Source organism: Procambarus clarkii, chromosome 27, assembly GCF_040958095.1.
Source record: "Procambarus clarkii isolate CNS0578487 chromosome 27, FALCON_Pclarkii_2.0, whole genome shotgun sequence".
NCBI lineage: Eukaryota > Metazoa > Arthropoda > Malacostraca > Decapoda > Cambaridae > Procambarus > Procambarus clarkii.
Genome location: NC_091176.1, coordinates 26,024,908 through 26,038,653, shown reverse-complemented (window position 1 = coordinate 26,038,653; position 13,746 = coordinate 26,024,908). Strand labels below are relative to the sequence as shown.

At 40.0% G+C, this 13,746-nt stretch overlaps 1 protein-coding gene across 3 annotated transcripts in view; it reads right to left on the bottom strand.

Annotated features, from left to right (window-relative positions):
• Positions 1 to 467: 467 nt before the first annotated feature.
• The window catches only part of mRpS6 (mitochondrial ribosomal protein S6), a 28,416-nt gene continuing 15,137 nt past the window's right edge, over positions 468 to 13,746 (bottom strand). For all 3 annotated transcript variants that reach the window (XM_045749124.2, XM_069332472.1, XM_045749123.2), the window contains exons 2-4: positions 11,983 to 12,122; positions 5,686 to 5,847; positions 468 to 661 (exon numbers count right to left, since the gene is read on the bottom strand). In XM_045749124.2, coding sequence (XP_045605080.1) covers positions 559 to 661; positions 5,686 to 5,847; positions 11,983 to 12,122 — 405 coding nt within the window. In that variant the 3' untranslated portion in view covers positions 468 to 558. The remainder of the gene's footprint in view (positions 662 to 5,685; positions 5,848 to 11,982; positions 12,123 to 13,746) is intronic.

Sequence of the window (13,746 nt, the reverse complement as noted above, 5' to 3'; positions counted from 1 at the left end):
CCCATGGTCATTTGTTTGATAGAATCCAGGCTTCCCGGTTTGGTGCCTTCTTTTGATAATTACTTACTTGATAGAATCCAGTAAATTTGATACCTTTAATACCACTTGCCTTACGTGAATTTTGTTCTCGCATTGGCATTCTCAGTGATATTTAGCACCTTTTGCATATCCGGCAACACTAATGGTGCAACATAGTCTCCCCAGATTGATGTCTTCTTTCGATAATTACTTCTGGGTGATTTCTTGGTAAAGGTGATGGTGACAATTGACTGCTACCTGTCTCTCTTCAAGGGGCCACATTTTTGCTCTGGTAGGCCAACAACAACTGTGATTAAGTATTGGGAAGCAACATATCTTCAAGGAGTCATTAAGGGGCTCCCCCCCCCCCCCCAGAAAAAAATGCTTTCAACCATTCAGAGATATTAACCAGCTCTTAATATGATGAACATTGGTAGAAAAAAGTGTACTGTATAGTACCATTTATTACAATTATATTTACAAACATTTGTGATGCATCGAGTTACACCAGAACAGTCTTGAGATGCAAGACTGAATGATTCAAAAAGGATTGTACCCAATGCCGGTATTTAATGAGAATTTTTTCTTAAGGTGACGAGGACGTCTGCTTTCAGCTTCTTGAATCATTTTCTGGACGTCACATCTGAAAAAGAAAATGTGCAATGAGCTACAAAATAAAAATGCAATTGGATACTGTAAATAGACCTACACATGCTAATGTATTATGAAGATATTGGAATCACTTGACGTTGGAGGCAATTAAAATAAGCTCAATAAATAACACTGGTAGCTTCGTTTACGAATTTAATCCATTCTTAGAGATAACTCGTAAACCAAAAATTCGCAACCCGAAATGAATTTTCCCACAAGTTTTATTAATCTGTTCCACACTTCCAAAAAATATTAACTTCAAAATACATTTCATACATAAAACACACAAATATTTTGTTCTATGTTATGTACAAGTTATAGTTTACCTTTATTGATGACTCTTGCTGGGATATGGAAGACAGTGAGGAGGGTGGGGAGTAGGAGAGGTGATAGTGTTTAGAAGGGAAGTCCCCTTCCATTATAACATCAGGCAGTGATGATTTCTCTGGGGTCACTCACTCTCTCTTCTACGTTTTGCCTGCATACCACTAGGACCTGATTGTGGCTTGCTGCTTGTTTTTCTCACTAAGAACCTTTCCATAGACTTGTTTTTTCCCTACATTTTAACACTTGTCTGTAGTGAGGCATCACAGCATCATTAAAAAGGTTAAGGCAACGGCATACTGCAGCTTGATTTGGGTGAATCATTTTAACAAAACTTTGCATTTCTTCCCATACTGCACACCACTTCTTAATTGTTGATGAACTCGTGGTGCGGTACATAAATAATTTTGTTTAGAAAGCTGAAAAACAATGAAATTCTTTACAAAGAATTTAAGTGCGATCATCACTAAAGCAAGAGCCACTGGTAAACTGAAGCATGGTCACCTGTGCCACCAAGAACCATGCGCTTGGTTGACCCATACGTGTATCAACAAGCTCGCAGGTAAACCGATTCAAATTTTACAAAGAAATTGAGCTCGTAACCCGAAAAATTTGTAAAGAGGGGCATTCATAAGCCAAGGTTCTACTGTACTTCATGGCAGCATCTGCATAAGAAAGCCTAGATAACATCCCAACTCCTATAAAGATGCTTGATGTTCAGGAGAAGAACGAGTTAAGGACTCCAAAGTTTCAGGACAGGATTTAGTCTAAAATTGTAAGGCAGCAAACTAAAAACATTTTTTCCATACATTTATTTATTTATATATTTTTGTAGAAAATCCCTTGACCAAGGAAAAGTGCACTCAAGGACATTTCCATGATATCTTTCTTGAAAAGCATAGAAAGGTGCAGCAGAAAACTACGTCAATCAGCCAAGTCTCATATATACAAAAACCTCAAGAAAATTCAAAGGAAAGCAATAGTGAACCATATCGGTGTACCCAATGTCGTCAAAATTCTGTATTAGAGCATGGGTTTAAGAAAAACTAACCTAGCCCAAAAAACCAACACTTTTCTCAATGGCAATCTATTATTCAAAGCAATGATTTCCAGTCAATATGTTATACAGGAAATTCTCCAAAACTTTTGAAAAAGCATTACATTAAATCTTGAACTGCACATGGCGTATAAATATGCCATGAGTAGCATGTCCCACAGTGCGCATGGTGTATCTATACGCCATAGGGTGCCAGGCAGGATTCAAATGGCCTGCGGCTACATGGGGTTCACATCAGCTTCCTCAGGGCTCTTGTAAACAGACGCCATGTTTAAAAAAAATCATGGGCAATATTGCCCGGTGTTAGAGCCACAGTACTGTTGGAGCAACCAAGGCTGGGAATGCAGCATGAGCTAACAGCATTGCTGTTCAGCTTGTGACCACAGCATTGCCTAAAAATGTCAAAATAACTAACTGCTATTATATTATAACTGCAAAATAGTAACTGCTATTATTTAGCGATGATAGTATTACAGATGACTCCTGACTGATAAAAATGACCAGGATTGTGATAATAGCAGGATTGTTGTGATAATTAGCGCTGTGTGGGAGTAGTAATGCTGTGGGGAGGGAGGGAGATAGCGTCGTTTACTGACTGTGTGGCCACCTGTTATTGTCTGCATTCACCATACCAGCTCAGTGGTTCTCTATGGTGAACACAAATGTAGATACTTATATATAATGTGTGTATTAGTGTAATAACAGCAAAAGGATTATGTTGGGAGGAGTCATTTGGGTGACGGCGATGGCGTCGTCTGCATGATTTGTCTAGCTGTGTAGAGGGTGGCCATTATGCACCCTACAAGCTTAGGTGTACAGTTACGGTGCATACAACATGTAGATACTTTTATATAATGTGTGTATATAGTGTAATAACACCCCAAACAGTATTGTTGGGGGAGAAATTTAGTGCACCTGACCTTGAATGAGTGAGGGAGGTAGCCACTAGCTGACTAAGTGTAGCGATGTCTCTTAGTTCCTGAACTAACTATATCAGCTTAGCTGTACAGTTGTGGTGAACAAAACATGCAGATACTTATATATAATGTGTGTACATAGTGTAATAACTGCAAAACTATTTGTTATTTGTTTTATGAACGTAATAATTGAACAACTAATATGAACACCATACTTTTGAGTATAGCGATGATTCATACATTTTATTATATAAATCTATCACACTACACACTATTGAATAATATTACTGCAAAAAACTAAGAAAAAATCAATCAATCCCCACTATTTATATATATATATATATATATATATATATATATATATATATATATATATATATATATATATATATATATATATATATATATATATATATATATATATATATATATATATATATATATATATATATATATATATATATATATATATATATATATATATATATATATATATATATATGTCGTACCTAGTAGCCAGAACTCACTTCTCAGCCTACTATTCAAGGCCCGATTTGCCTAATAAGCCAAGTTTTCCTGAATTAATATATTTACTATAATTTTTTTCTTATGAAATGATAAAGCAACCCTTTTCTCTATGTATGAGGTCAATTTTTTTTTATTGGAGTTAAAATTAACGTAGATATATGACCGAACCTAACCAACTCTACCTAACCTAACCTAACCTATATTTATAGGTAAGGTTAGGTTAGGTAGCCAAAAAAAGCTAGGTTAGGTTAGGTTAGGTAGGTTAGGTTGACGAAAAAACATTAATTCATGAAAACTTGGCTTATTAGGCAAATCGGGCCTTGAATAGTAGGCTGAGAAGTGCGTTCTGGCTATTAGGTACGACATATATATATATATATATATATATATATATATATATATATATATATATATATATGTCGTACCTAGAACGCACTTCTCAGCCTACTATGCAAGGCCCGATTTGCCTAATAAGCCAAGTTTTCATGAATTAATTGTTTTTTGACTACCTAACCTAACCTAACTTTTTCTATATATATATATATATTATATATATATATATTTATATATATATATTTATATATATATATATATATATATATATATATATATATATATATATATATATATAAATATATAAACACACAAATACATACATAATAGAGTTCTTACATTACTGTAAAGCCACAAGCATACACAACATTTCAGGCAGGTCCATAATACAGTACTAATTTTTCCCCAGAATACGACCCGCCATATTGTTTAACAACCAGGTAAGCTTGACGGAATAGCTTCCTTCCTCTCAATGTTTGATGATGATGCAAACATTAAGAGGAGGATAAATGTGATGGAAGACTGAAAGTAACCACAGGCTAATCTGGACATAATGAAACAATGGTCCCTCAAGTGGTTTTTCGAGTTTAACTAAATCAAGTACAGGACAGTACAAAGTAATGAAGCTAGGAACTGGGAACAGGAGGCTTAACACAAGATACCACATGGAAAAGAAATTTTTCTGGAATTGGACAGAGAAAACAACTTGGGGTTGATATTACAGAACATCAAGAATATTACAGAATTTTGCGATTCAACCTTATAAATACCTGTAGACATCAAAGAGACGAACCGCGAAAAGGTCAGGGCAAACCATGAGAAACCAATGCCTTCCAAGAAGCTACTTATGCATTTTGATGTGTTAAATTAACAAATAAAAATTAAGTGCCCATTAGCTATTGTTTTGTGTGTAAGGGTGCTAACAAAATCTTAGATTCACTAAGTGATAGATGCTGAAAGTTTCTCTCCCATGCTCCAGTGATGGACAGAGTGGTCAATCTCTCAAGGCACAGTGGGAGTCTCTTGCACAACTATACCACTCTTAAAGAAAAGAGTAGAACTTTCTGTATCTACCCTACAGACCCCATCACAAGAGCAATAACCTTCAAGTCACTACAGAGCTGGCATTGATGTTGATCATTGTTTATGCACCTCAATAGTTGCTTTATGTTGTCATAAGTTTCCTTCATATGGGCTGCATTACCATATGGAATTGAAGGCAAAACACTCCCATTATGCAGCAAAACAAGTTTAAGACTTGTCTTGAATGAAAACTAGAGCTACTCAACAATTTTAAACATCATTTCTGTTGTCAGTGACCTAGAATTAGTCAAGACTGACTTCATTTGCATTTTGCAAATGAAAAGTCTACAGCCTTTGTAGAAAAACTAGTCTACAACGAAGAGACCTGGTCGACAACCGGGCCGCGGGGTCGCTGAGCCCTGGAATCACTGCAAGGTAACCTCAAGGTAAGGTACAGCCAAAAAGCTGTATACTAGTTGTTATGAAAGGGTTTGTGCTTGTGAACAAACAATTGAAACATCAGCCTATTCTGGGTGGATGACACTAGCACAAGTGACTTCCAAGCACCATCTATGACCTTTGATGACTCTGTAACCCCTGTGACAACAGTCAAGCAAGCATGCAAGCAAGGTGCTTGCTTGACTTTAGAATATTATTTAGATTAGATTATTGCATTTACTTTTGGGTCATGCAGTAACCTATGAGAGCAGTAAAACATGCTCAGAAAGGTTCAGAACTTCAAAGTTTATGTTCACTGCACATTTATCTATTTTTTTCCATCAGATATCTATAAAACAGAACATTATGGATCAATATTTTTTTGAATATGCATACCTAAATGATGGTGGCTTAATCTCTTCATGAAGAGTGCATTTGAAGTGTGGAAGTGGCTCAATCCTTGACAGAAAATTCCGCACTAGGTCAACATCTCTGTTGCAGTTGTCAGTTATATCACCAATGGTAGTGGGCGGTGCAGCAAACTTAATCAAAATGTAGCTGGAATAAATAAGACATTTCTGTAATTTAAACGAATGTTTGGAGCAATCTGAGGATGCAGCATCAGACAAATCAAACTGATATTACAAAACATAAATCCCCAGATTGTGATATCCTGCCTCATTTTTCATTCACCCCCACTCGTACACACACACAAACCATAGACTAAGTAATAATAGTTACATGACAAAAGAGAGGGCCTTATAATGATCCTGAAAGTGATAAGAGTAAGAGCAGGTATGGATAACTCACAATTGTTGATACATGTTCTTGGTGACTTCAATTTAAAATCAGTAGACTTGAAAGTTTATGAAGCAAGAAAGGAGGACTTTTGGACCAGCTGATTTGTAAACCTCATTCTGGAGACATTCATGTACCAACATGTTAAACAGATATGAGACAGAGAAGGGACTGCTTCATCAATGCTGGATTTGATATTTAAAAGGAAAGAAGATGAGATGTTTGACATTCAGTACCTTTCCTCCTTGGGTAAGAGTAACAATGTTCTTTTTTTTGGCAATTGAATATGCTATCTATTATAATCTACAAGAGAATGGGAATAAGTTAGTTAAAAAACCAGCGTTGAATGTAATGAAATGTCATTTTCTGGGTGAGAGCCGGAGCCTCCCCTGAGCTATCCAGACTGATATGGATATATTAGACTTTGGCATCAGTCAATGTGCATGGCGTTCTAAGCCTACCGGGGATCATGAGCCGGAACTTGGCCACCTCAGGGATTGATAAGGAGCAATGGCCTATAGAATCCCCATGTGGTTGGAACATTCTGTGTGTGCCATCGACCGGGTTAGATACCCAGAAAGGTAAGCGCTCCAAAACAAACCCCTATTCTGGTTAGCATTGCTACTGAAAGCCGAACTAGTGGACATAACTCCCCAAATGAAAACTAGCAAACGAGTATGACGTCACCACGTCGCCGCACCGCTGTCTGCACCCCCCATCACCGGGAGAGGGGAAGGGAGAGCTCCAGACCAAAATTGATTGAATGTGTAAGCCAGTGATATATTTTTAATTTGTTTTAAGACAGAAAGGTGTATATTAGGGATTAATGTGGGATCCAAACATAACAAGTAACAGTGGCTTACCTGACAGCAATAATGGTGACATTAAAAACTATTATCTGACAGCAATAATTTTTCGTGTGTTTTGACATGTGAAAAACCGCCGACCGGAGGGAAGGAGGGTTGCCGGGGAGCCTCTGGGTCTCACCCAGAAAATGGCGTTTCATTACATTCAATGCTTGTTTTCTGGGGGGAGCCCCTGCGGATCCCCGGAGTTACTTAGCTAAAGGCAAAACAAAAAGGGACTTACCCGGGAGGCGGTCGGCTCTCGCTCAACTCGAAGTCGAGACAACTGGCTGTAACCCCCAACCCATTGCGACACAAGCCCAACTGGGCCCAGGAACATTAACAAGGTAGTGAGCGGCTAGAACCCTGTTTGACCTCCAAAAACCCTGTGCCCGAATGTCAAATGTCAGCCCAAGACATGTTACCGAATATGGCAGCCAACGCAGCAAACTTACGCATGTCGTGGGCACAAGGATAAACCGCAGGCTGGCTGGACCGAATAACTCTCTGGACGACCTTAGAGACCCGCGCCCTGGAACTGGGAAGAAGGGAACCTGGGATCATCCCAAAGCGCGTACCCTGCCACCGAAGCCATGGAGCGCAGATAACGACGGAGAGCTGCAACCGCACACACACATAATGCACCCTCGGCTTAACCAACCAAGCATCAACAACTCAAGGACCCCCCTCCGAAAAGCAACAGACTCGTTCTTCCCCAGAAAAGGGGATGGCTCCGAATGAACAAATCGACTACCAGGACCAAAATAAGAAATACCGGAAGGACCGCCAGGAAACTTCATATTGCCGCCGAGACTAAGCCTGCAGATGGGACACCACCAACGAAGCCACCTGTGCACCATACAAGTGATGATAGACCTAAGTCAAAAAGCCCAGACGCGAAGACTCGAGGATAAGAGTGAACCAGCCACATACCGGGCTGGACCGATCTGCTGAAAGAGACGGAGCCACAAGAAGAGCCTTGGATTCGGACACTGAGCAAGCAACACCTGAAACCAAGGTTGAGCCGGTCACCAAGGGGCCAGAAGGACAACTCTCCCCAAGTAAGTCTCCAAGCGAGACATTTCTTTAAGGAAATTGACTGGAAAGACTTGCTATTAGGAAATGAAGTAAATGAGATGTATGTCAAGTTTTGTGAAAAATATGATAAAGGCACAATTTTTTTTTATTCCAAAGCAAAGATGCAGAACTAGGAAACAGGATTGGTTCGACAGAAATTGCGAAAGGGCAAGAGACCAAAAGATACAAAAATGGAATCAATATAGGAAGAGGCCAAACCCCCAAACATACCAGCGATACAAAGATGCGAGAAACAACTACACGGCAGTGAGGAGAGAGGTAGAAAGAAATTTTGAAAAAGGGATTGCGGACAAATGTAAAACAGAACCAGGTCTATTCTATAAATTCATAAACAACAAATTGCAGGTTAAGGATAATATTCAGAGGTTGAAAATGGGAAATAGATTCACAGAAAATGAAAAGGAAATGTGTGAAACATTAAACAAAAAGTTCCAAAGTGTGTTTGTACAAAATGAAATCTTCAGGGAACCAGGCACAATAAGAATTCCAGAGAACAGCATAGAGCACATAGGTGTCTAGAGATGAAGTGGAGAAAATGCTAAAGGAGCTAAGTAAGAACAAAGCAGTTGTCCAGATGGAGTTTCACCATGGGTTCTGAGAGAATGTGCACCTGAGCTCAGCATTCCACTTCACCTGATTTTTCAGGCATCCCTATGTAAAGGAGTTGTAGCTGATGTGTGGGAAAAAGGCTAACATCGTCCCAATCTACAAAAGTGGCAGCAGGGAAGACCCCCTCAATTATAGACCTGTATCATTAACAAGTGTAATAGTCAAAATATTGGAAAAAATAATTAAAACTAAATGGGTAGAACACCTGGAGAAAACGATATAATATCAGACAGACAGTATGGTTTTCGATCTGGAAGATCCTGTGTAATGAATTTACTCAGTTTCTATGATCGAGCCACAGAGATTTTACAGGAAAGAGATGGTTGGGTGGACTGCATCTATCAGGACCTGAAAAAGGCTTTTGACAGAGTTCCACATAAGCGGTTGTTCTGGAAACTGGAACATATTGGAGGGGTGACAGGTAAGCTTCTAGCATGGATGAAAAATTTCCTAACTGATAGAAAAATGAGGGCCGTAATCAGAGGCAATGTATCGGATTGGAGGAATGTCACAAGTGGAGTACCACAGGGTTGTTCTTGCACCGGTAATAATGTTCATTGTCTACATAAACGATCTACCAGATGGAATACAGAATTATATGAACATGTTTGCTGATGATGCTAAGATAATAGGAAAGATAAGACACCTAGAAGATTGTCATGCCCTTCAAGAAGACCTGGACAAAATAAGTATATGGAGCACCACTTGGCAAATGGAATTTAATGTGAATAAATGCCATGTTATGGAATGTGGAATAGGAGAACATAGACCCCACACAACCTATAAATTATGTGAGAAATCTTTAAAGAATTCTGACAAAGAAAGGGATCTAGGGGTGGTTCTAGATAGAAAACTGTGACATGAGAACCACATTAAGAACATTGTGCGAGGAGCCTATGCTACACTTTCTAACTGTAGAATTGCTTTCAAATACATGGATGGCGAAATACTAAAAAAAATTGTTCACGACTTTTGTTAGACCAAAGCTGGAATATGCAGCGGTTGTATGGTGCCCATATCTTAAGAAGCACATAAACAAACTGGAAAAGGTGCAAAGACATGCCACCAAGTGGCTCCCAGAACTGAAGGACAAGAGCTACGAGGAGAGGTTAGAGGCATTAAATATGCAAAAACTAGAAGATAGAAGAAACAGAGGCGATATGATCACTACGTACAAAATAGTAACAGGAATCAATAAAATTGATAGGGAAGAATTCCCGAGACCCGGAACTTCAAGAACAAGAGGTCATAGATTTAAACTAACAAAACAAAGCTGCTGGAGAAATATAAGAAAATTCTCTTTTGTAAACAGAGTGGTAGACGGGTGGAACAAGTTAGGTGAGTAAGGTGGTGGAGGCCAAAACCGTCAGTAGCTTCAAATTGTTATATGACAAAGTGCTGGGTAGACGGGACACCACGAGCGTAGCTCTCATCCTGTAACTACACTTAGGTAATTACTAGTGAATGTCGCCCCGAGACAAGAGGACAGAGCAACCTTCAACTCGCAAGAAGTGAGGGGGTGGGGGGACTCAAGGGTCACATCCATGTGACCATGGAGCCCCCTTGGGGTTTCCCAGGGGCCCTTAGCCATTTTAACACGTTAAGGGAAGCCCAGGAAGGGTACTGCGAACCGGCACCCAAGTCTACCAAACGAACTTCTAATTGCTGAACCTCTGGGACGTGTCCATGCACGGGGGCCTAGTGAGAGAATCCACCAACACAAGAAAACACACACCGATCCCAACAACAGATAGGGCGAGGACAAGGCAGAGCCCCCTCCACCAGACAGGAACAAACAAAAACAAAAGAAAAACCCTGCAAGAGGACAACTCAGGCAGAACAGAGCCGGCTGCTATAAAAGGTGATAACTAGCTATGCAGTACCCTGTGCCTTACCAGTGATGAAAACTACCTCCAACCCAGAGAAAAACAATGGCAACAAAACCACAGCTGACCCCAAGGGCGGCCAAGTACCGAGCAGTAAAAAACACAGCGGAGGTAGATCCCAAGGAGATTTGTGGAAGGAGGCCCCCAAGTCCCAAGGGCAGTACTTACAGGGCACCTAGGGAAGGGAATCTTGGACACATGCAGCTCGAGTACCATGGAATATTACTCCTGGCTCGCACACCATCTGTAGAGACAGCCCACACCACAAGGCACAGAACTGAAACAAAACAAGAGCCAGAGGCACACGTCTTCCCCTGAATCGCATCATCCAAGAACTGCCAGTTGAATCGCTGGTGCGGGGGGTCTGGGGCTCCCCCCTTCCCCTCCCAGGGAGGGAGTGGTTGCACAGATGACGGCGCAGCGACGTGATGACGTCATGCTAGTTTGCTAATTTTGTTCGGGGAGTTCTGTCCACTCGTTCGGCTTTTGGTAGCAATATTTTCCCCATAATAGGGGTTTGTTTTGGGGCGCCTACCTTTCTGGCTGCCTGTCCCAGTCGATGGCAGACATAGAATGCTCTTAACCACAGGGGGGATTTCTATAGGCCACTGCTCCTCGTGCCTCTCTGAGGGGGACCAGGTTCTGGCTCTGGCTTAGGAGCCGGAGGGGCTCCCCCCAGAAAACCAGCATTGAATGTAATGAAACGCCATTTTTTGGGTGAGTCCCAGAGGCTCCCCGGCATCCCTCTCCCCCCTCCGGTCAGCGGTTTTTTCAAGTTTTTTGACATTCAGCCTCAGAACTGAGGGTGGATAGCTGGCGCGATGGGTCTGGAGCTCCCCCTTCCCCCTCCCGGGGAGGGGGGAGCTGCGCGGACAGCGGCGTGGTGACATGTGACGTCATGATTGTTTGCTCGTTTATTTTAGGAGAGTTATATCCACTTGTTCGGCTTGTGGTAGCAATTTTCACCAGAACAGGGGTTTGTTTTGGAACGCTTACCTTTCTGGGTGCCTAACCCGGTCGATGGCAGACATAGAATGCTTCCAACCACACTGGGGTTTCTATAGGCCATTGCTCCCCTTGCCTCTTCTGAGGGGACCAGGTTCTGGCTCGTGAGCCCCAGTAGGCCCATAGAACTCCATACACATGACTGATGCCAGAGTCTGACATTATCATATCAGCCTAGTAAGCTCCGGGGAGCCGGAGGGGCTCCCCCCCAGATAATTACGGTAAAACCTACATACAGTGGGATTAGTGTCTCAACCAACTCAAGTGCTAAAAGCAAGGTATGGCATCTATAACTGTGGATATTATGCTAAGAATCTTAAGATTAATTTATATCAAATAAGATTTAATGAACATCATGATGTTCACCTGCCAATAGAAGCACTGTATGGTACCCAGTTAGCTTCTCAAAAGTTGAATGTAATGAGGATAATGAATCAAATAACTGTACTTACTTTCCTTTTGTGTGGACTTGTCCATGTGCTGACATCTTGTAAGGCAGGTCTTTAGTGCCTAAACTTTCAATCTTGCTCACATAACCTCCTTCATTGATGACTGACTCAGCAACCCTCTTTATTGCCTCTACCAATCTAGCCTTAAAAGAAAGCAAAAATAAATAGGGTCATCCTTAATCCCAGTACTGTGCAGCCTTCACACGAGACCTTCCCGTGGTGTGCAAGACAAAAATAATTTCCAAGGTTATTTTTTTTCCTTTCTGATAGTTAAAATACATTTCCTGATCTTAAGAAAAAAAATAGTAAGTGGCATACTCTGGCCATGATAGAGCAGGGAAGTTGAGCAATTTATGGACACTAAAGTGAGTAGGTACTCGGAGACATTAGCCCCAACAACCTGTATCTCACTAGCCCCTAGCAGTTGCAGCAAATATATTTTTTCATAATTATTTCAGTCTCTTAATTGCTTTTTCTCTGTTTTTTGCTATAATATTGTTCAATAGTATGTAGTTTGAGAAATGTATATACAGTACTGTAATCAAATGTGTGCAACATGGCTATGCTTGAAAATATGTAGCACATATTAGTCACATACAAAGAATATTCTTAGGACAATAAAAGACAGTATTGTTGCTGTCCTTACACTATATCACACATTATCTAAATTTGTTAATAAATTTTTTAATAAAATAAATTAACAAATCTATCTAAATTTTTATGCACCATTTCGAACCACTAAGTTTCTGGTGAGCGTAATAAGCATATAACTGGTTATCAGAGTTCAGCCTAGCCCCGCATTCTTTACATGAAATTGTAAAAACGTACATTGAACATGTCATATTTTCTTCCTATTGTAAATGTTTTTACCATGTTTCTTTCAAATGTAATGATGCATTAAGCTGTCAATAATATTTGTATCACAGAATGTGTCGAATATTAAAACTAACAGATAAATCAGCAAAGATAAGGTAAATTACCTTCCGATAGCACAGGAATGTAAAGATCACACCGAACAAACTTCAAGTAGGGCAACTCAACTACGAGTAGGAAAAGTAAACAGCTACAAACCACTGTAATCAATTACATGCAGACAAGAAAGGGAGTAAGGAGCCATGAGCAAAATGTAAATAATCATAACACACCTCTCAAGCACATACTTTGGTAACCCTTAAACTGCTCAGCATAAGGAGGTATAATTCGAAAAATTAACTTTTTTAACTCTAAAATTACTTTTTTAATTAGGCTATATTTTAATGTTTTCATCACTCTTTGTGGTTTGAAATGAAAATGGTTGAGTTCGGAAACGTTTTGACATTAACTTTACCTGAACATTTATAAAAACAACAAAAATATATCCTTAACAATTGCACTATGAAGTTTCTGCCAAAAAACAGGAGCGCAATGCAGGGGGTTAACAAACCGACTGCTTCCCATCCCTGTCGAGGTCACTAGAAATGGTGCCCCTCAAGTAAATTCAGGATGACAAGGTTAGGTAGGGTAGGGTTATGTTAAATTAGGGAATACAGGTCACATCTTACACAAGATGGCTCGCCAATGAGCCCAAAACACTTTGCGTAATAGTACTTTAGGCATTGTATGTAGTAGCTCTATAAATCCATCAACTTTTTGTATCTCACCTTGTATGTATGTACTTTACCTGAATAAATATTTGTATTTGTATTAAAACCTACTCAACTCTATCCAACCTAATCTAACTCAAACCAACCTTATCAAACCCAACTGGGCCTACCGCAGCCCAAAATA